Source organism: Gigantopelta aegis, chromosome 15, assembly GCF_016097555.1.
Source record: "Gigantopelta aegis isolate Gae_Host chromosome 15, Gae_host_genome, whole genome shotgun sequence".
Taxonomy (NCBI): Eukaryota; Metazoa; Mollusca; class Gastropoda; order Neomphalida; family Peltospiridae; genus Gigantopelta; species Gigantopelta aegis.
In genome coordinates, this window is record NC_054713.1 from 14,261,266 (window position 1) to 14,285,077 (window position 23,812).

At 38.5% G+C, this 23,812-nt stretch overlaps 1 protein-coding gene across 2 annotated transcripts; it reads right to left on the reverse strand.

Annotated features, from left to right (window-relative positions):
* Nucleotides 1-789: 789 nt before the first annotated feature.
* LOC121390020 (carbonic anhydrase 7-like) lies at nucleotides 790-22,680 on the reverse strand. 2 transcript variants are annotated; one of them, XM_041521716.1, is made up of 7 exons: nucleotides 22,438-22,680; nucleotides 12,578-12,772; nucleotides 11,710-11,828; nucleotides 10,109-10,204; nucleotides 7,064-7,178; nucleotides 3,765-3,874; nucleotides 790-2,586 (listed from the first exon to the last, which is right to left on the reverse strand). In XM_041521716.1, exons 1-7 carry the CDS (start codon nucleotides 22,613-22,615, stop codon nucleotides 2,473-2,475), a joined length of 927 nt encoding a protein of 308 aa, XP_041377650.1. In that variant the 5' UTR covers nucleotides 22,616-22,680; the 3' UTR covers nucleotides 790-2,472. The 2 variants fall into 2 exon arrangements, with proteins under 2 accessions (XP_041377650.1, XP_041377651.1); XM_041521717.1 differs by lacking the exon at nucleotides 22,438-22,680 and adding an exon at nucleotides 14,298-14,429 and having other exon boundaries at nucleotides 791-2,586.
* Between the last annotated feature and the right edge of the window lie 1,132 nt (nucleotides 22,681-23,812).

The following is a 23,812-nucleotide window of genomic DNA, read 5'->3' on the forward strand; positions in this document are numbered from 1 at the left end:
ATTAAGCAAAACATAGCATACTAGTAACGTTTTAGTGTTGACAGCTGTGGTGGCAGTACTCTTGACGAGTCCCACCGGTGGGGCAGGATATGCTCATCTTTCGCGAACACCTGGCATCACTGCTGTACTTATTCTAATGAGCTCTAGTCTCAGAGTGGCAGTTTTCTTTGTGACGATGCAAGATGGATGAAAAAGATCTTCTCGGGAGTAGCTGTCCTCATAGAGATGAATCACGGGTACAGATTTATGGTATCAACCACTATTTTGACAAATACCCATTGGACTCTACATTGTGCGGAGATACGGGCTTAATCACCTGTTACGGTTTTGTCTTCAGATTTTAAGAGTTGCGTCCCTTAACCTGTCAGACATACCTGGATCCGCCATTGATATTAATAAAACAATCTCAAATATAATGCATAGTGTTATTACAAAACAGTATAATATTTTACAAAAATTAAATCTAGTAAAAACTAGACCAAAATACGTTGTATAAAAAAAATAACAATAGTAAATGTTTAAACAAAGTCGTGATGAAATTAAAGCTAAGATTTGTATTGCTCAGGAATTTCATCGATCATTAAAATAAATTAATTAAAAACCACACTACAATCAGCAGCAAACTGACGTATCTGTACATACATAATATACCTTCACACAGTGACACACACGCGCGCGCGCGCGTGCACGCACACACACAAACGCACACACAGGCACATACACACACACACACTCACAAACTCACACATACACACACACACACACACACACACACACAGACACAAACATACACACACATAAAACACATACATGCATACGTATATGCACATACACACACACACGCACGCACGCACACATACACACACACACACATACACAAGCACACTTCCAGCCAAGCAGTTACTACATTTTAATAATATACTGACAAAAAGAAATAAGGGACCACACCAGAGATAGGGCGATTACTTAACAAAAGTAATCGATTACGATTACGATTACTTTAGAATGTCACGATTACGATTACAAGAAAATTAAAAGCAATCGATTACGATTGCGAAAACATTGTCCCGTAATCATGATTACAATCTTGATTACATTTCCACAAATATGCATATGTTGTCACGACACCAACACTAACGGAAAAGTTGGACAGCAAACAAAGTCCTCATGCATAGTGTCAGGAAGTAAACCGTGCTACTGGCAGTCAATTCCACATTAATGCCATTTAATGATCTAATGTACTTTACACCTTTGTACTGTATACAGACAGTACAATACAAATAGTGAATTTAACTTGATTGTTAGTCTCCGATACCATTGAAGGCGGGGTGTAGCCCAGTAGTATAGCGCTCACTTGACGCGCGGTCGGTCTGGGATCGATCCCCGTTAGTGGGCTCATTGTACTATTTCTCACAGCACCCAGTGCATCACGTCTGGCATATCAAAGGCCGTGGTGTGTGTTTGCATGTCTGTGGGATTGCGCATATAAAGGATAAAGGATCCCTAATGGGAAAAATGTAGCGGGTTTCCTCTCAAAGACTATAATAAATATTATGTGAAAATTACCACATGTCTGACATTCAATAGCCGATGATTAAGAAATCAATATGCTCTAATGGTGTCGTTAAACAATAACAAAGTTTAAAATCAATATCAATGTTCTCTTATCGCCTTCTCTCAGTATATTTTTAAAGGTATATTCCAGAAAATATCTTAACAGACTGGGGGATGGCATGGCGTTTTTCATAAACAATTTCAATATTAAAAGGTTTCCAATTTAAGAAAGTATATATATCGAGTATCAGGTACAAAAAATTTCGATATGGGAAATAGTTGTGTCGTTCAGCTTTCGTATATTTTAGCAGGTACATAAATTCAACCCCTAACAGGAAGCTGAAAATGAAACCTCCCCTCTTAAGGAGAGCTATCACTCTCGCTCCCCATCACTCACCTGAGGTTAGTTCAAGGAGAGCGATTTTTGGATCACCTTAGCATGAAAATTACATGGTATCAGTATGGTAATATCTTAAATCATTCCATAAAATTTGTTAGGCGAGCAATTGATCAGTCCTCTTAATTGGATTGTTTTTTCCACGGGTAAAATAGTAATTTTAAGTCCCCAACCTTGTGCGACTGTTTCTGAAACATCTTAAAATAACTTAAAATAAAATAAAATAAATAACAATTTAAAATATAATAATAATAATAATAATAATAATAATAATAATATACAATAAATAAATATGTTTGCAAGATGTTTGCAGATAGGCATTTTTCATGGGCATATTACACAAAAATGGAGCACAATGATGCATTCAGCAATGCAAAAATTAACCAAATATTTAAACAAATTTATCACAGATTTGTCAAACTATCCCTTGAATAAATACTACATGTATATATCTATATATAATCTGTATCATCTGATTATGACCATGCAGTGGGTAACAAGAATGGAATCCAACGTCATAGCTATTCGAAAGATGCTCTAACTGTCCTCGATCCGACCGGAAGTGGTGGGCGGTAGTTATTCACGATGGGGTCTACGTCACATTTATCACAACGCAGTCCTCGGAGAGTAGTAATCTGAAAATACAAAGTGGTAAATTCATGGCTGCAGCGCAGTACCTACCAACTGTAAACCTTAATCATGCCATCATAATTATCATACCATTAGATTAAAAGGTGAATACTTCGTTGTTGGTTTTATTGTTGTTTATTCGTTGAAAAAAAAAAAAATTGCATTTTAAAAGCAAATGGACTGTGTACAGAATGTTTTCACGAGAGAGAGAGAGAGAGAGAGAGAGAGAGAGAGAGAGAGAGAGAGAGAGAGAGAGAGAGAGAGAGAGAGAGAGAGAGAGAGAGAGACATACATACATACATACATACATACATAAATACAGACGAACAGAGAAAGACAGAGAGAGACAGAGAGAGAGAGAGAGAGACAGAGAGAGAGAGAGAGAGAGAGAGAGAGAGAGGAGAGAGAGAGAGAGATACATACATACATACATACATACATACATACATAAAACAGACGAACAGAGAAAGACAGAGATAGACACAGAGAGAGAGAGAGAGAGAGAGAGAGAGAGAGAGAGAGAGAGAGAGAGAGAGAGAGAGAGACCGATAGAAAGACAGACAGAGATAGACAGACATACAGACAGATAGATAGAGAGACAGAGATAGAGTCGCAGAAAAGAAAGACGTAGGCTTGGTTGACATGAGAAGAGACAGATACAGTGAAAGAAAGAAAGAAAGAAAGAAAGAAAGAAAGAGACTCAATACCATCACAAGAGCTCCTGTCCAAAACTGGTCATACGCAGCGAGATTACATTTAGGCTATATCGTCGTGGACAGTGGCATTCTTCTTACAGTAGTTACGACCTTGTCGTGGCATCCTTCTGGTTTTGTCTTGTGTAAAGATACGATTTGAACATATACTACGAACCCTTACGGTTGGCGCGTCAGGTTAGGTCAGGTCAGGTCAGGCCATAAGGCTTAACGTGCACATTCAGAGCAAGCTGCTGTATCGCACGCCTGTCATGGGCACAGGTATCGACTTACGCTGGCTCGTTCGTCCAGAACAGAGTTGACACGTAACGTATCTCTGCTCCATCTGTTATAAATTTCTTTATCGGCACCACGTTTTGGAAACTCTGTATTGGTCTGGCCATATATTTTCGAAACTATCGAAGCGCTTTGAAAACATGGGGACCCTTGTCAGTATAGTAACTGTTCTCATAATTATTTGATTTACACACCTGTTGTTCCGATACTTCCACAGCTTCTTGGAAAACGATCCAGGTGACGCTTTCGTAGCACGGGGGCGTGGTCAGAGATCCCGGATATGTCCAGTACTTGCTTCTGTCGTCTGGTGATGAAGGGGAGATAATGCATATGTTACTACAGTCGATACAGTCAAAGATAAAGTTTGCGTCAATGTTTAACGGCATCATTAGAACGCCGATTTATTAATCATCGGCTATTGGATGTTTCAACATTTGGTAATTCTAACATGTAGTCTTAGAGAGGAAACTCGCTGCATTTTTCCATAAGTAGCTAGGAATGTTTCATGATGCACTTTCTCACAGAAAGAGCAGCACATACCATGGTCTTTGATATACCAGTAGTTGGGCACTGCAAGTGTATGGAGTTTGTTAGTGCTAGTCGAGACAAAGCCACGTTTATTCGAAACACATCTTCACATTTAGAGTTAAATAATATATAACATGGTTATATGATAATAGTGAATTAATTGGGCAAACATTACAACCGGTAGTTCAGTATTACTGTAGGTTTTATGACCACCAAAGATCTTGAAGGATGATTGGGTTCAGAAGTGAAATTTTAAAGTTGATGGCTTTTTTATCAGTAACTTGCAAATTCAAACAATAAAAATGACTAAAACCAAAACAATAACAACTGTATGATCAACAGAATGAAAAAGAGTTACAGACATAATGTTCTTCAGTGATTAATGGACCTTCCTGGAAATTGTCAATATCGAGAATGACACCTCACGCACGTGCACGGGGCAACTGCGTGATGCATGTGCAAACAATGGAATGTCTTTCCGAGTGTTGATAAACAGACCAGAACGTTCTTTACTAGGATGTCTGTGGTCAAAATGTATGTTGAGTCTAATAGTTGATGTTAACATTAATATTTCAGGTTTCCCTACTATATATATACATATATACATACATATATACATACATATATACATATATACATGTATATATATATCTATATATATATATATATATATATATATATATATATATATATATATATATGTATGAATCGATGCTTATCATGGTTCTGTCAGTCTAAACCAAATATAATATTATATATATATATATATATATAATATATATATATATATATATATAATATATATATATATGATATATATATGTATATATGAATCGATGCTTATCATGGTTCTGTCAGTCTAAACCAAAAATATATATATATATATATATATATATATATATATATATATATATATATATATATATATATATATATATATAATTTGGTTTAGACTGACAGAACCATGATAAGCATCGATTCATTTAATTATTTTAATAATAATAATAATAATAATAATAATAATAATAGTAATAATAATAATAATAATAATAATAATAAATGTAAATAAATAATGAAATTCATCTCCGATGTCGTAATTACGATTTGAAAGTACTGCCTTTTTTATTTTTATTTGTCTCTAACAATGTAAAGTTGAATTACATTTTATTTACGAAAAACCCACACACAAAACAAAACGATTAGTTCAAACAACGGGTGGCGTTGCTTTTTTTCTTTCTTTGCTATATAAAAATATTTATTGTCCCCAGGATATAAAATGGCAGTGTAAGGGTTGGGGTGCCCTGAGCTCACTGTCTCACAATATTTTTGTTTATATTACATATGGTATACATAGTTTTATATACATACGTATAAATGGCAAAATATATACACGCGAATAGATATAATCCACACACTTTATGTATATTGTTGTAGTTGTTGTCTTGTTTGTTGTTTGCTTTGTTTGCTTTTGTTGTTGATTTGTTGAAAAAGGAAAATATGTTATGTACGGAATTAATATTGATTTTAAAAAAAGTGTTATGAAAAGGTGAGTGAAGAAGTGCGAAGAAGGTATTTTGGAAATAAATATTTCTCAATATTTGATAGATTTAATAAACTTTTATGATGTTTGAAATAAATTATATCATTGCTCTCATTTTGTCTTAAAATCTTCATAATCACCATTTTTAAATAAGATACATTTTTCAGTTTCCAACTTTTCTTTAATTATAGTAAAAACTATAATTAAAAAAGGCAGAGAAGTTTAATTTTTGCTTTTGTATTTTCATGGAATAAATATAATATCTTATGTTAATAATTAACCAATGTATTGCATATGTATTTGTTTTCGTAAGCAGACCCAAAATGGCAATATGTTTATCTATAATTATGCACTCTCCTATCGTATTGAATATCCAGTTTGTAATATCTTTCCCAAATTATTTAACATAACAACAATCATAAAATAAATGTTCAATTATCTCTGGCATACGATTACAAAAGGTACATTTATTTGAATTAATATAATGTATTGTATATAGAAAAGTGTTAGTAGCGAGAATTCTGTGTAGAATTTTATATTGAAACCAACGTAAAGTTGTATCTCTAACGCATTTAAAAGGTATACTGTAAAATATATTCCATTCTGCTGGTGAATAACAACAACCTTTATTTTAATATTTTAATTGAGACTTTGGAATGGCTTTTGTGTAGCATAATAATTTATATATTATTCGTTTTTGGAGCATTGCTGGCATGACAAGATTTGCCAGTCAATGTTGTATCAAAATACAAACGAATTGCTTTTTTTTTAAACAACATACTACCTGAAATCGTGATATAGAAGAGTACTTAGCGATGGCATTTTATTTATTATCTATTATAGCCTCTACTAGAAATTCGCGAGAAAAATAGGCAGAGTTACGTCACCTAACCCCTAACCACTTCCGGCAGGTTCCGGTTACAGCAAGAATGGCCGATGACCACAGTTGTTTGTGAATCTTCAGCTGAGATTTATGCTTTAAAAATAAAAAGGTAAAATAATAAAGGTAAAAGGTAAAAATAATAAAGGTAAACAATTAAGTTGATGAAATTGCGTTTTGTTATGACTGACCATGTGTTAAATATAGGAGATGAAATTTAACTGCATAGTTTCTGTGTTTTTAAACTAAAACATAGGCCGAATTTACGAAAGCCTGTTTATCTTAAACGCATGCGTTAGGCGGTTAAGCATGGTAAATACAGTCGAACACCGTTGTGTCGAACTTGCTTGAGTCGATATGAGAGGCCGGTCCCGGCCAAAACATGTATTAACTATCATGGTTTTTGGGGTTGGGTTTTTTTTTTTTTTTTTTGGGGGGGGGGGGGGGGGGTGGGGGGGGGTTCTCGTTTGTATACGTAGTTACACGCATGTAAGACATAAACAGGCTTTGTAAGGTCGGACCATCATGCTACATTGTGATCTTACTGGGTAATAAGCAATCTGGACAATAGTCGTCTTTAAGATGGATGGACGTGTCCTTGAACTTGATTCTCTCCATGTTTTCTGTGAGAACTTTGAACCCGGCGTGTTCCTTGCCAACCTAATGTATGAAATAATGAAAATCAGTTTTTATGTTATTAACCCAGATCAGTGTGACAATGTCATGGGTGGGGTGTCTTTCGTCATATACTGATGGAAAGAAATAAGGGGACACATCAAATTGTAAACCAAATTTAATTCACAACTAGCGTAATAAAGTCTGTATTTCATACCAAGTTGTAATGTGGGATTGAATGTCTGTAGTGTTGAATGTGCTGCCTATATCTTCCCAGTCAACTTATGACAATATGAATTGATTTTTGATGCAGTCATTATTTCTGGTTGCTATCTGTGTGATCCTTTATTTCTTTCCATCAGTATATATATATACACGTGTGCAAACATACATTCCCAGATATACATAACAATTATTTACATAATAATGTATTTTTAGAGCTTAAATTACAAAATTGTAATACAACCTTATTTTGTTATTTGCGTCTGCATAACATTTGATATAAGGAATAATGGACGATACGTTGAGATTTTAAACTTATGGTTTTAAGAAAACATTACTTTATTATATATAAGGAAGAAGAATGAATGAATAAATGAATGAATGAAATTTGAGATATTTTGTTCTTGTTATTGCAGGTGCTGCTGTTGCTGCTGCTGTTGTTGTTGTTGTTATTATTGATGATGTTGTTGTTACTGAGGTGGGGTTTTTTATTTGTTGTTTTGGGGGGATGGGTAATGGAGTAGTCATGTTGGTAAAAAAAACAATTCACCCCCCTCCACCTCACCAGTAGATCTAACAGCATTGCATGGACTCCCATGTCCAGGTGACATTTCATCTATAAATAACAATTTATGGGAATGGGAACTCTATTAACGTGCCCATATCCAATGAAGATTCAGGCACGCCGACCACGGATCCAGCCTCTGACATAGCCAGTGGATGGTTCCGGGGCAGGAAGTATAACAATTTAAATATCGACCAATTACACTTCGCCTTTTATAACGTTATTCGGGAGCATACAAATTCTAAAAATATCGGGCGAGACTATTTATGCAACAGGCGAACTTGTTGGTCTATTTCAACATTGAAAAAAACAGGTGGAAAAGTGCAGCAATAAACTCTGGATTGTATACTAGCAGAAACAGATTTTATGGCTATACCATCACGGGGTTTTTTTCGTCTTGAAACGAATTTTATATAAAATTTTATATTGAAATTAGTTTCGTAATTCACCCGAATTATTTCGTATACCCTCGGCATAAACCCGAATGTTTTCAAATTCTTTTCAAATCACTGGCATGATTTTGCAAGTAAGGTTTTGATTGGTCGAATGAAAGGTCAACTGGACATGAGCTCCAACGGGCTGCTGTTAGATCCACATGTAATAGTGGAGCTAATTTTAATTAGATTGTTAAAAGTACTGACTTGTAAAAATATCTCTGCTATATTTGAATGTCTTGTCACCATGTGTCTTCTATTTTGAATTATGTTTGTATATATTCTACGAAGAACTCCTGTTGTCATCTTGTCACTGAAAACCACTATTGTACAATCATTCCTCATATGCTGTCGTTCGACGGCCTGAGTGTACCGAAATAAAGTTCAATTTTCAAGTCACTTCATGGGCTACTCTTTTCGATTAGCAGTAAGGGATCTTTTATATGCACCATCCCACAGACAGGATAGTACATACCACGGCCTTTGTTACACCAGTTTGTGGAGCACTGGCTGGAACGAGAAATAGTCTAATGGGTCCACCGACGGTGATCGACCCTAGACCAACCGCGCATCGAGCGAACACTTTACCACTGGGCTACGTCCCGCCCCGCATATATAATGGACACATTTTAGCACGTGTTGTTATAATTTATTAATAACTCTCAAAATGATCATAAAAGAATATCGAGAGCTGGGCCCCGTTCCACGAATCGATCTTAGCACTAAGATCACCTTAGTGCATAAGGTAGCTATGCACTTAAGGTGATCTTAGGGCTAAGATCGCTCTGTGGAACGGGGCCCTGGTTGCACATTTCGCTATAGAATAAATCCACGTGACACATGACACGATTAAAGAGACATTCCTGAGTTTGCTGTAATTTTTAAGATGTTATCGACTAACAGAGACTTTTTAACGATTGTCATTACATATCAAATATATTTTTCTGTATAAAATATTAGTGGCTGTATATTGAACGTGTTTCTTATTGTTATAATATTTGTACTAGGTTAAGTTTCATTTTATTTCCTAAAATATTATTTTTTCGTACGTACGAAATTATTTGAAGACGAAATCCAGTTTGGGCTTTTACAAATATTAAGACGACCAGAAACACATTAAATATACAGACACTGATATTCTAAACAAGAAAATATATTTAATATATAAGTTTAATCGTATAAGTATTTTATTAGTCGGAAATATCTTACAATGCCGGCAAACTCAGGCATGTCCCTTTAAGAACTGACAGATAGATTACACAGACGTATTTATTGAATTACTTGGGACGCCGTCTTTGTCTCTTTCTCGACAAGTAATGTCAATAATATAATAAGGGTTAACTCGAGCATTCTCTAACCGTTTTCTAAGCTATGGCCCGATTTCTCGTTAAAGATTCAATCATGATGCGCAATTCCAGGCTAATACATATTTAACCGGAACATTAATTGAAAGGGGCTATTGTAGGGTTTCTTTCTGTAGTGTGAGTATTATTGATTAATATGTTAAATATTTGTTATCGGCGAACTCGAAATGATCAATGTAATGGTATTTAACGTCAAACATGGGGTTATTGTTGTATTAGAGCGGTGTGGTAGGCTGCTATTCCGTGTTTTCGCTGTAGAGTTAGTTATCTCTGACGGCAGAGAGCGATTATACGAGTCCAAATGGCCATCTAGCTCTCGAACGGCAGAGTACTCGTGTGCGATGCAGCATCATGAACACAAACCATTGATAAAGAAATGTGAGAGTGTACCTTTAAGAAAACGGCGAGGACTGCCAGTCCATCATCCTTGTTCACAGCCTCAGTAAAACTCGAGTACTTGTTCTGGTTCCAGTGAACAAAATGGAGCTGACAACGAAAGAAAGTTTGTTAATTTAAAGTTTGTTTTGTTTAATGACACCTCGGCATATTTTTAAACTACAGTTATAAAATGAAAAGGAATGTGAAAAGAGAGACACACAGAGATAGACAGAGACATAGAGAAAGGAAAGAAGGGAACGGAGAGAGACTGCAATGAGTGGAAGGAGAGAGAGAGAGAGAGAGAGAGAGAGAGAGAGAGAGAGAGAGAGAGAGAGAGAGAGAGAGAGAGAGAGAGAGAGAGAGAGAGAGAGACAGAGACAGAGACAGAGAGAGAGAGACAGACAGACAGAGAGAGAGCGAGAGAGAGAGAGAGAGAGAGAGAGAGAGAGAGAGAGAGAGAGAGAGAGAGAGAGAGAGAGAGAGAGAGACAGACAGACAGACAGACAGACAGAGCGAGAGAGAGACAGAGAGAGGGGAGAGAGAGAGAGAGAGAGAGAGAGAGACAGAGAGAGAGAGAGAGAGAGAGAGAGAGAGAGAGAGAGAGAGAGAGAGAGAGAGAGAGAGAGAGAGAGAGAGAGAGAGAGACAGACAGACAGACAGAGAGCGAGAGAGAGACAGAGAGAGAGAGAGAGGGGAGAGACAGACAGGCAGGCAGGCAGAGACAGGCAGAGACAGAGAGAGACACACAGAGACAGACAGACAGACAGGAAGAGACAGAGAGAGACACACAGAGAGAGACAGAGAGACACAGAGGGAGACAGGCAGAGACAGACAGAGGGAGAGAAACAGAGACAGGCAGAGACAGATACAGAGAGAGAGAGAGACAAAGACAGACAGATACAGAGAGAAGAGATAAGAGAGAGAGAAGAGAGAGAGAGAGAAGAGAGGGATGGTAGTAGCAAGAGAGAACGACGAGAGGAGGGATACGATTAAGAGAGACAAGAGTTTGGCAGACAGACAGATTGATACAGCTCAGAGAGAGAGAGAGAGATAGACAAAAAGAGATGGGAAAGGAGTGGGGAGAGAGAGGGAGGGAACCGGAGGAGAGAGAGAGAGAGAGAGAGAGAGAGAGAGAGAGAGAGAGAGAGGTAGCGGTAGACAGAGAGACAAAGAGTGGAGGAAGAGAAAATGAGAGTAGAGGGAAGTAATGAAGAGAGGGGGGAACTGAACGAAAGAGAGGGACAGAAACAGATAGACGGAGACAGGGGAGAGGGGAGACAGGAAGACAGAGAGACATAGAGAGAAAAAGAGACACAGACAGAGGGAGACAGAGACGCATAGACGGACAGAGAGACAGATAGGCAGGCAGACAGACAGACAGAGAGAGAGAGAGAGAGAGAGAGAGAGAGAGAGAGAGAGAGGAGAGAGAGAGAGAGAGAAGAGAGAGAAAGAGAGAGGAAGAGAGAGAAAAGAGAGAGACAGAGACAGAGAGAGAGAGAGAGAGAGAGAGAGAGAGAGAGAGAGAGAAGAGAGAGAAAAGAGAGAGACAGAGACAGAGAGATAGAGAGAGAGAGAGAGAGAGGGGGGGGGGGGGGACTAATTTATGAAGTTACCTCTACAGGAAAGGATTGCCCATCCACTAAGTGTTCCGATCCTTGTTCTGCGCCCGACCCCCAGTGAGCGTGGAACTGCTCCAGTCGGTATACAGAATCTAACGGGCCTCCCTCCAGCGCTGAAAACAAAGGGAAGAAATTTCTGTTTAAAGTTGGTTTTCTTTACCGACACCACCAGAGCACATTGATTTATTAACCATCGACTATTAGATGTCAAATATATGGTCATTTTGATACAATCATAGACAGAAAACCCACTACAGTTTTCCATTAATAGCACGGATCTTTTATATGCACCACACCACAGACAGGATAGTACATACCACGGCCTTTGCCATAGCAGTCGTGGTGCACTGGCTGGAATGAGAAACAACCCAATGGGGAATTTCTGTTTAATGACACCTTAGCGCATCATAAATTATCGGTATTTGATGACAGAAAGAGAGGGAGATAAGAGAAAGAGAGAATGCACAGATAGAGAGAGAGAGAGAGAGAGAGAGAGAGAGAGAGAGAGAGAGAGAGAGAGAGAGAGAGAGAGAGAGAGAGAGAGAGAGAGGCGGGGAGGGGGGAGAGAGGGAGAGGGAGGGAGAGAGAGAGAGAGAGAGAGAGAGAGAGAGAGAGAGAGAGAGAGAGAGAGAGAGAGAGAGAGAGAGAGAGAGAGAGAGAGAGAGAGAAAGAGGCAGGCAGGCAGGCAGAGACAGGCAGGCAGGCAGAAACAGTCTTAGAGAGGTAATCCGCAGACATGATAACACATACTACGGCCTTTGATATACCAGTCGTGGTGCACTGGTTGGAACGAGAAACAGCCCAAATGAACCCACCGACGGGGATCGATCCTAGACTGACCGCGCGACAGGTTCTCACATACTTGATTTTTCTTTGATGTCGACCCGGAAGCATAACCCGGTGTTAAGTATCCCAAGCTCCTTTTCCGGGTGGTACCGGATCACTAGTGGCTTACTGGCGAGTTCCGGGTCAAAGGTCGCATCGTCCTTTTTGATGTCGATTGGCGACTGTCTGTTGCCGGCAGCCAACTTAAAGACCAGTGACCACGTGTCTGGTCCTAAAAAAAAAAAAAAAAAAACTTTTTTTTTTTTTAATACAACAAACTTTCAAGTACTTGGGAAGATGCATTGACATTTACCAGAAAGATGTCCATGAGTGCACCACGACTGGTATATCAAAATCCGTGATATGTGCTATCCTGTCTGTGGTATGGTGCATATAATGAAAAAAAAATGAAGCAGGGTTCCTCTCCAAGGCTATATGTCAAAATAGCTGATAAATCAATGTGCTCTATTGGTGTCGTTAAACAAACAACAAATGAGACCACGACGGTCGTATTTAAACTAGTTTTCTCTTATTGGTATACTGAGGCCCCTGGTGGTGCAGTGGATAAGACATCGGACATAAGGTTGGTAGGCACTGGGTTCGAGGCACGGTACCGGCTCCCACCCTGAGCGAGTTTTAACGACTCAATGGTCAGGTGTAAGACCACTACACCCTCTTCTCTCTCACTAACCACCAACCACTAACCCACTGTCCTGAACAGAGAGCCCAGATAGCTCAAGTGTGTGCCCAGGACAGCGTGCTTGATCCTTAATTTGATATAAGCAAGGACATAAGTATAATTGAAACGAATATTAGTACAGCGGTTCTAAATCAGTTGAAAAAAACGTAGTTTTTTTTGTTTAACGACGCCACTTAAGTTCGTTAAAGTATTAATCATAGGCTATTCGATGTCAAACATTTGATGATTTCGAAATAGTCTTGGAGTTTAAAAAAAATGTGTTTGTTTAACGACACCACTAGAGCACATTGATTTATCAGTCATCGGCTATAGGATATCAAACATTTGGTAATTTTGACATATAGTCTTAGAGAGGAAATCCGCTACATTATTGCATTAGGAGCAAAGTATCTTTTATATGACCCATCCCACAGACAGGATAACACATACGGGGATCGATCTCAAAACGACCGTGCATCAAGCGATCGCTTTACCCCTAGTCTTAGAGAGGAAACCCGCCATATGTTTCCATTAGTAGCAGGGGATATTTTATATGCAACATCCCATGTACAGGATAGCACTTACCACAACCTTTGATATACCAGTCGTGGTGCTCTGGCTTGATCGAGAAATAGCCCAAATGGCCCACCGACGGGGTACTGAATACGAGGCCGATGTGTATTCACTGAGTTTAGTAGGAGTGATGTAGCCCAGTGGTAGAGTGCTCGCTTCATGCGCGATCGATCTGATATCGATATCGGTGGGCCGACTGGGCTATTTCTATGTAAAAGGAGCATTAACGTCTACAAAAGGTCAAATACAACATAGTTATGCCCATTCTAATTCAATAAATCCATTTAAAAAAATGTTTAGAATAAATATTAATTTTTCAGATAGAACAGTGTTAACAGAAATCGTATCACTCCTATCGTGTTTCAAAGCCATCCGCCGTATAAAATAATTATAGCGCAAGTAATATAAAATATATACATGTATGTTCATGTGTAATACTACTATTGCTAATAATCTGGTTTTGTGTTTTATCGATATGCTTACCACTATTGCAAATTTCACTTACTCTGAATAACCACAGCGATACCTGATCGATAACGTTTACAATACATTTGTTATTTACTTTGGAATTCCTGTCAGCAGCACTAACGTGACGTCACACGGGCGTTTTAAACAGCATTTACGTCACAAATTTTTTAAGAACATGCATTCTAATTCACTCTGTTTTTAACGCGAAATTTGATTGGCTAATCAAATCCATTTGCGGCGGCGGGAAAACCAGCCCCAAGTTCAGTCAGCAAACGTTTCGCGGACATTTGCGAACTATTTGATTGGTTCCCGACGTGACCATTTGATTTACCGTGAAGCGCATAAACCAGTCTAGTCGCCATTTTTTTTCTGCTCGGTCTGGCTGAACTAAGCCCAGCATTCTAATTCACTCTGCATATAATGCGAAATTTGATTGGCTAATCAATTCCATTTGCGGCGAAAAAAAAAACCAGAATTAAAATGTCGGAAATTTGGGGGATTCCCCTAGTAAAGAGCCTACTTACATATCCATACGCTACTTCTCGCTGTTTAGTTTCTACGCGTGGCCGATAAAACTCAGTTTGTCTCAGTAAAACCAGCATTAACGGCCCGCAAATGGTCAGTCAAATACAGCATAATTATCCCCTATTTCTGCTTCGGAACTAAACAGCGAGAACGAAGTAGCGTAGCAATATGTAAATAATCTATTTTGGGGGATCCCTGAAATATCCGACACGTTATTGCTAGTTTTCCTGCAGCAAATTTTTAGATTTGATTACCCAGTCTTATTTCTCGTCATATGCAGATTGAATTATAATTAAATCTGAACGACAGAACCTTTAACATATTCAAAATCGTGTCGCCTCTGCACAAAACAGTCCAAAGGTTTTTTTTTTTTTTTTTTTTTTTTATTGCAATTTTAACTGCTCTTATGGGTCACTCTCAGGGCCCCGTTCCACGAACGAATTGTAGGTAAGGTTAATTGTAGTGATTTAAGGTGAGTTTTACAACTGGCACCGTAAACTTTACAGCCGTTCCACAAAGCAACCATATGGTAGTCGTAAGTGCTCCTTTAATTATTAATAGATTCTTTGCAAAGACGTGCGAATTAGTTAAATAATAAATTGTGTACCGACTTTTCGGAACATGTTGGATGTATTCATTGGTAATGGGACAACCATGAAGTAACTTTGTCAATTTATTCGGTAAGCGATAATTGCCGAATGCATAAGACATGAGAGTTATCTCCTTTATTTTTTTGTGAAGGTCGTTAGGCCTAGACTGTTTTTCATCGATCACAGTTTCATAAAAGGTATTTGGTATATATTAGATCCATTTTTACACAAAGAGTTAGTATCCTTCTTAGAAAATTATCAAATCATCATCTAACTGCCATTTGACAGCTACGTTAGTGGCTTACAACTGCCTCGTACCAATTGTAAATTTTCACTGTAATTTACGACCATAGTAAGCTACGCCGCGTCGTGGAACGGGCTGACGATCGTAGAAAATATTTAGGTCTCGATGGTAGGTATTTACGACAATAGTAGGGCTAAGATCGCTTCGTGGAACGGGGCCCTGATCTGTAGTCCTTCCCTAGAAAAGCGCTCGCTTGGTGCATGGTCGGTCTGGGATCGATCCCCGTCGGTGGGCCCATTTGTTTATTTCTCGCTCCAGCCAGTGCACCACGACTGGTATATCAAAGGCCGTGGTATGTGTTATCCTGTCTGTGGGATGGTGCATATAAAAAATCCCTTGCTGCTACTCGAAAGGAGTATCCCATAAAGTGGCGACAGCGGATTTCCTCTCAATATCTGTGTGATCCGTAATCATATGCTCGAGGCCATATAACCGTAAATAAAATGTGTTGAGTGCGTCGTTAAATAAAACATTTCCTTCCTTCCCGTCAGGGAACGTCGTTTTCTTACTGTGGTAGTTACTACAACTTCTTTGTTTTTAATTAGCTGATTGTTTTCTAAATTGCACACAAAAATAATGTGTTTTGGCTGAGGGTTTCGGGGTGGGGTTGGGGGGGGGGGGGTTAATGGGGTTTTTTTTTTTTTACGGGGTGTTATTTCCAAAACATTTTAACTTTTCTTCTAATTATTATCATTTAAAAAAAAAAAAAAAAATTCGTAGTGGATGGAAAGGACTATAGATGTTTCCGTATTAAATGTAGGAGCTTGAACCAGTAATTCATTCATTAATAGCCTACCAGTAGTCACTAATGTGAAGAAAAAAAATAATGGGTTAACCAACACACTAAAGGCGACACCACACAATACGAGTGGCTCGTACAAGAATAGCCACGAGAATACCCGAATGAATAGCAGCCGATGAAATCGTAATGTTTTCCTTGTTAATCGGCATTTCTTGTAAAAGTACAAAGCACTCGTACCGTGTGGCGTCGGCTTAAGATTCAATTTGACTGATTATTTAATTATCTATCGGCACTCGTACTGATGGACCGGCCTCGGTGGCATCGTGGTTAGGCCATCGGTCTACAGGCTGGTAGGTACTGGGTTCGGATCCCAGTCTAGGCATGGGGTTTTTAATCCAGATACCGACTCCAAACCCTGAGTGAGTGCTCCGCAAGGCTCAATGGGTAGGTGTAAACCACTTGCACTGACCAGTGATCCATAACTGGTTCAACAAAGACCATGGTTTGTGCTATCCTGCCTGTGGGAAGCGCAAATAAAAGATCCCTTGCTGCCTGTCGTAAAAGAGTAGCCTATGTGGCGACAGCGGGTTTCCTCTCAAAATCTGTGTGGTCCTTAACCATATGTCTGACGCCATATAACCGTAAATAAAATGTGTTGAGTGCGTCGCTAAATAAAACATTTCTTTCCTACTGATGGCGCTAGCAACTGTCAAGGGCAAATTCCGTCGTCGTAAGCAACAGCGTAGCTATACATTATTGATAGACCGAGCATGTATCTTACTATCGAATATCGGCCTAATGATGACTGGCATTGGATCACTAATATGCGTGACGTCTGCTAATGAGGCCTGTACATGATAGGCTAATAATCAAATTAAAGGGACATTCCTGAGTTTGCTGCACTTTTTAAGATGTTGTCGACTAACAGAGCCTTTTTAACGATTGTAATTACACATCAAATATATGTTTCTGCATAAAATATTAGTGGCTGTATATTAAACGTGTTTCTGATCGTTCTAATATCTGTACTAGGTTAAATTTCATCTTTTTTCCTAAAATATTGTTTTTTCGTACGTACGAAATTATTTGAAGACAAAATCCAGTTTGGTCTTCTTACAAATATTTAGACGATCAGAAACACATTGAATATAAAGACACTGATATTCTAAACAAGAAAATATATTTAATATGTAAGTTTAATCGTAGAAATATTTTATTAGTCAGAAACATCTTACAATGCAACAAACTCAGGAATTTCCCTTTAATAGTATAGTCTGTCCTATCCTCTTACTTTTTTTTTTTTTTGTTGTTGTAAATAATTTCAGTTTGGTTTCACGTACGAAGAAAAGTAAAAGTGTTTTGCAAATAACAAAAAAACAACAACACCTATTTGTGTGTGTAATTTACAAAACAATCTGCACAGAAATAAATAACTTGTAGTAAATTCAACAGAATTTAAAAAAAAAGGTTTTCCCTATGGGAAGAATTAGAGGGTTTTTTTTCATAGAGTTATCGACCTTGATGCTATGGTAGGCAGTATGGTGATCTGAGCGTAAATAAAATTCTGTTCTCTTCTTCTCTTCTGTTCTATTCTGTAGGAAAGATATTTTGATTGGGGGAACAGTCTTTAGTGAGCGAGGGGCGCACAAAGCATACACAAAGAGAGCTGATTTCCGATAAAGAGTGGAACTGTGGGTCAACACGCAGCGAATTGTTGCCCAAACATTCAACAAGTACCAGTCATTGATTAGTCATTTGTTAAAGTTAATGTTTATTTCGTTTAACGACACCACTAGAGCACATTGATTTATTTATCATCAGCTATTGGATTAGCCCGAGTACTCTGACTGTAAGAGAGCTAGACGGATATTTGGACAGATATACGCTGTAATGACAGCGTATATAACTGTCCAAATGTCCGTCTAGCTCTCTTACAGTCAGGGTACTCGGGCTACTATTGGGGCGTATATAACTGTCCAAATGTCCGTCTAGCTCTCTTACAGTCAGGGTACTCGGGCTACTATTGGGGCGTATAGAACTGTCCAAATGTCCGTCTAGCTCTCTTACAGTCAGGGTACTCGGGCTACTATTGGGGCGTATAGAACTGTCCAAATGTCCGTCTAGCTCTCTTACAGTCAGGGTACTCGGGCTACTATTGGGGCGTATAGAACTGTCCAAATGTCCGTCTAGCTCTCTTACAGTCAGGGTACTCGGGCTACTATTGGGGCGTATAGAACTGTCCAAATGTCCGTCTAGCTCTCTTACAGTCAGGGTACTCGGGCTACTATTGGGGCGTATAGAACTGTCCAAATGTCCGTCTAGCTCTCTTACAGTCAGGGTACTCGGGCTACTATTGGGGCGTATAGAACTGTCCAAATGTCCGTCTAGCTCTCTTACAGTCAGGGTACTCGGGCTACTATTGGGGCGTATAGAACTGTCCAAATGTCCGTCTAGCTCTCTTACAGTCAGGGTACTCGGGCTACTATTGGGGCGTATAGAACTGTCCAAATGTCCGTCTAGCTCTCTTACAGTCAGGGTACTCGGGCTACTATTGGGGCGTATAGAACTGTCCAAATGTCCGTCTAGCTCTCTTACAGTCAGGGTACTCGGGCTACTATTGGGGCGTATAGAACTGTCCAAATGTCCGTCTAGCTCTCTTACAGTCAGGGTACTCGGGCTACTATTGGGGCGTATAGAACTGTCCAAATGTCCGTCTAGCTCTCTTACAGTCAGGGTACTCGGGCTACTATTGGGGCGTATAGAACTGTCCAAATGTCCGTCTAGCTCTCTTACAGTCAGGGTACTCGGGCTACTATTGGGGCGTATATAACTGTCCAAATGTCCGTCTAGCGCTCTTACAGTCAGGGTACTCGGGCTACTATTGGATGTCAAACATTTGGTAACGTTGACCGGTTTAAAGAGGAAATCCGTAAAGTTTTGTTTTCGTTAGTAGCAAGGGATATTTTATATTCACCATCCCACATAAACACAGTCGTGGTGCACTGGCTGAAACGAGAACAAAATATTACAATAGGCCCACCGACAGGGATCGATCCTAGACCGACCGCTCATTAGCCGAGTACTTTACCACTGGGCTACGTACCGAACCTCCCTTCTCTGAGATGAACATGGGTTGTGTACATCAAAATAATAAAGCAACACATTATATTTTAGGGTACTGGCTTCCACCCCCCATACAAACACACCTGTGTGTGTATGTATATGTGTGTGTGTGTGTGTATGTGTGTGTCGATGTGTGTGTGTGCGAGTGTGTGTATGTATGTATGTGTGTGTGTGTCTCTCTTTCTCTTTGTCTCTCTCTCTCTTTCTCTCTCCCGTTCTCTCCCGTTCTCTCTCTCTCTCTCTCTCTCTCTCTCTCTCTCTCTCTCTCTCTCTCTCTCTCTCTCTCTATATATATATATATATATATATATATATATATATATATACACACACATACATGTATATATAATATCAATCAATCTCTCTCACACAAACAAATTACACACACTTCATCCTTATTTTCAATTCTATGAACGCCGTACATAAATATTAAAAAGAAGTTATATATAGAAACTAATATATCTAAATTATTAATATGTGGACCGCTGGGAACAAGAAGATGCACAAAGAAAGTTAGGTCTATTCAAAGAGAGATATATACACTGACCACTTTGTGAAGAATTTGTTAAGATTGTTCTTACCAAAATAAATACATTTTTCTACTTTATATCTTTGTTTAGCTTCGTTTTGGAAATGGATAATATTTAACTGGACCCTGTTGTCTTAACATTTATATATAAAATATTTAGCTAATAATAATAACAGGTAAACAATATTATGTTTTAATATTATCTTTACATACAAATATCACTAGCTCAAGAGAAAGCTTTAAATTACATATATACTTATATGAATTTCACTTTAAAAAAATTGTTTATTGACCCCAGAAACAAAAGCAAGGTCAAGGCTGGGGCCTTGAATCATTGCTGTACATTGTATTATTCTATATACATAAACAATACATAATTAAAGCTATACACACAAAAGTATGCTAAATAATATATGTATACATATGCATGTGCGAGTACGTGTGTGTGTGTGTGTGTGTGTGTGTGTGCGCGCGCGTTTGGTGTATGTGTGTATGTGTGTGTTTGTGTGTGTGGTGTGTGTGTGTGTGTGTGTCTGTGTGTGTCTGTGTGTGTGTTAAGGGGTGTCTGTGCTTTGTGTGTGCGTGCGTGCGTGCGTGTGTGCGTGCGCGTGTGTGTGTGTGTTTGCGTTTGAAAGTATGTATGTGTGTGTGGAAGAGAAAGAGCGATTATAAATGTCCAAATGTCCGTCTAGCTCTCAAACGACAGAGTACTTGGGATAAACTCGACCCCATGTAGGTTATACTATACCAAAGAAAATACCATAGGCGACAAAGTTAAAAAAAAAACCTCTGTGTAATATTTCAAACAAACTATGACCCATTAATATCAGTACTACAACCCCTGTCTCAACGTATTAATTCAAGGAAGTAGAACATTTCACGGCTTATGTTTTTACAACACCCCTAGTTTTGCACAATATTGTAGAACGTAGTTTTACAAGTACCCATTTTAAAACACTAGGCTACTTGACACTGGTACTAGATGAAATAAAATTGAATACATTTATTTCCTAGATGAAACTAAAAATTTTACACTACAAACACTGTAACTTTTATCACCAATGACAGGACTTGTGGTATTAACTGCTCTATCAAAAGTTCGGTGCACCTCAGACATTGAACCAACTAGATGTTATTTGGGTTTCTTACACACCCGTTTGTGAGAACATCATTCATTATTTTTTTATAAAATATACTTGTTTACACAGGTACGTGTGTTAATTTCAAGACATACGACTGGCTGCTCCTAGGTGAGGACTAGATCACCAGTATCATCCATCCAATGAAAAACAAGACTGTGGAAATCGATTATATTGTGATGTATAGTTAACCTGACAATCATGTGTCTGTGACGCGTAAGTCAGCTACAAGTGCAAATGGTTGTACATATTTTTTAGTCGAAAAAGATGTTAAAATTTGCTTAAAACCTGGTTTTTGAGGATATGTAAGAAACAGAATAATACATTCGTGTCCGTTAGATACCATTTATCTTACAACTCACTCAACATATTTTATTTACGGTTATATGACGTCAGACATATGGTTAAGGACCACACAGATACTGAAAGAGGAAACCCGCTGTCGATCCTTCATGGGCTACTCTTTTCGATTAGCAACAAAGGATCTTTTATATGCACCATCCCACAGACAATGTAGTACATACCACGGCCTTTGATATACCAGTCGTGGTGCAATGGCTGGAACGAGAAATAGCCCAATGGGCCCACCGACGGGGATCGATCCCAGACCGTCCGCGCATTGAGCGAACGCTGTACCACTGGGCTACGTCCCGCCCCATGCTCGTTAGATACATTTTAAAACAACTCGTTTAAGATAAATGGTATCTAACGGCCACTCATGTAGTATTCTCTATTTGTACTACCAATAAACTTCGTGTCGAGTGCGTCGTTAAAGGGACATTCCTGAGTTTGCTGCAAGTTTTAAGATGTTATCGACTAACAGAGACTTTTTAACGATTATAATTACATATCAAATATATTTACCTGCATAACATATTAGTGGCTGTATATTAAACGTGTTTCTGATCGTTCTAATATTTGTACTAGGTTAAATTCCATTTTATTTCCTAAAGTATATTTTTTCGTACGTACGAAATTATTTCAAGACAAAATCCAGTTTGGGCTTCTTACACATATTAAGACGACCCGAAACATATTGAATATACAGACACTGATATTCTAGACCAGAAAATATATTTAATATGTAAGTTTAATCGTATAACTATTTTATTAGTCGGAAACATCTTATAATGCAGCAAACTCAGGAATTTCCCTTTAAATAAAACATTTCCTTCCTTCCTTCCGCCCTGCTAAAATCCAGTGTGTATAGTAATCCCTATAGTACCTGTTATAACTTTCCCTTTCTTGTTTCTCGTCGTGTTGTACAGTTCTCTTAACGTCCAGTCGTGTTCATCTACAACAGATTTATTTTCGTTTCCTGGTTGTTTCTGTATCTTTTGTCTTTTCTCCTTCCCAACACGAATTATATTATTATTCCTTTTTCGTTTCCTTGAAGTACTCATTATTTTATGTTCCTTATAAACCAGCCTCGTTTACTGAGTTTCACAAATATCCGAATAAACCGGGCTCCAAATGTCAAACGTAATATACGAGTACTACTAAACACGCGCGCAAAAATCAGACGAACATTGTAACTGCAGTAGAAGTCTCTCCGTGACAGCAGATCAGACGTTGTATTTTCAATCTATAGCACAAACACAACACGAAACGTGGATATCCTATATATATATATATCAGTGTGTACAACAGCACAATGCCGAAGTCAAATTCCTTTCCTGGTCGTTGGTCTGATTGGAAATATAAGTTCTATTTATGATTGGATTAGGTCTAATGTAATTATGAACACGATATATACCTGCTATGAGGATTACGTGACTGGGATCACTGAGCTGTTGAAACAGCTGTGAGTCTGACGTTGCGCTCTTTTGTTTGAACGTGATCTGTGCGTTTGCAGGAACAAACCGTTTTATGTTGTGTTTTATCTCAGTAACTCTAGTTACTCGACAGAATTCTATAGCACTGTGTCCTGTTTCCTTTTTACTGCTATTGTTTTAAGTACGGCCCTGCGTGGGATCAATTGTGGAACCGCCCTAAGGTACTTATCCTGCATCATAATATGTAGCATATGGCGTTTATGCAAGGACAGTGAAAACACGATTGCAAAGGGAATTAAAGGTGCTATCTCGAAAGTTGCATAATTATGGCTTCCAGCCAAATGTATTTATTAATTATTTTTTTTTCAAATATAAAGTTTAACTTCAGTTATATAAAGGCGGGACGTAGCCCAGTGGTAAAGGGCACGCTAGATACGCGGTCGGTCTGGGATCGATCCCCGTCGGTGGGCCCATTTGGGTTATTTCTCGTTCTAGCCAGTACACAAAGACTGATATATCAAAACCAAATGGACATGACGAACACCATTCAAATAGTTCGCGAACGTTAGCAAGAACGTTCGTTGGCTGAACTGAGGACAGCTCTCGGTGCGAATATACGTCACGCTTCAGAGTCGGCTAAAGTGTCAAAAGACATCGATGCAGACATTAAAAATACGATTATGCTAAAGTAAAACTTGATGTAAATTTGTAGAAAAACAATAGTTGTTCGCATCAATGAATACCTATCTGCAGTTTTTGTTTATTCCTTTGTCTTTGTTAATTTCGTACCCATGGTCGAGAGCACGCATGCAGATCGCGATCGCG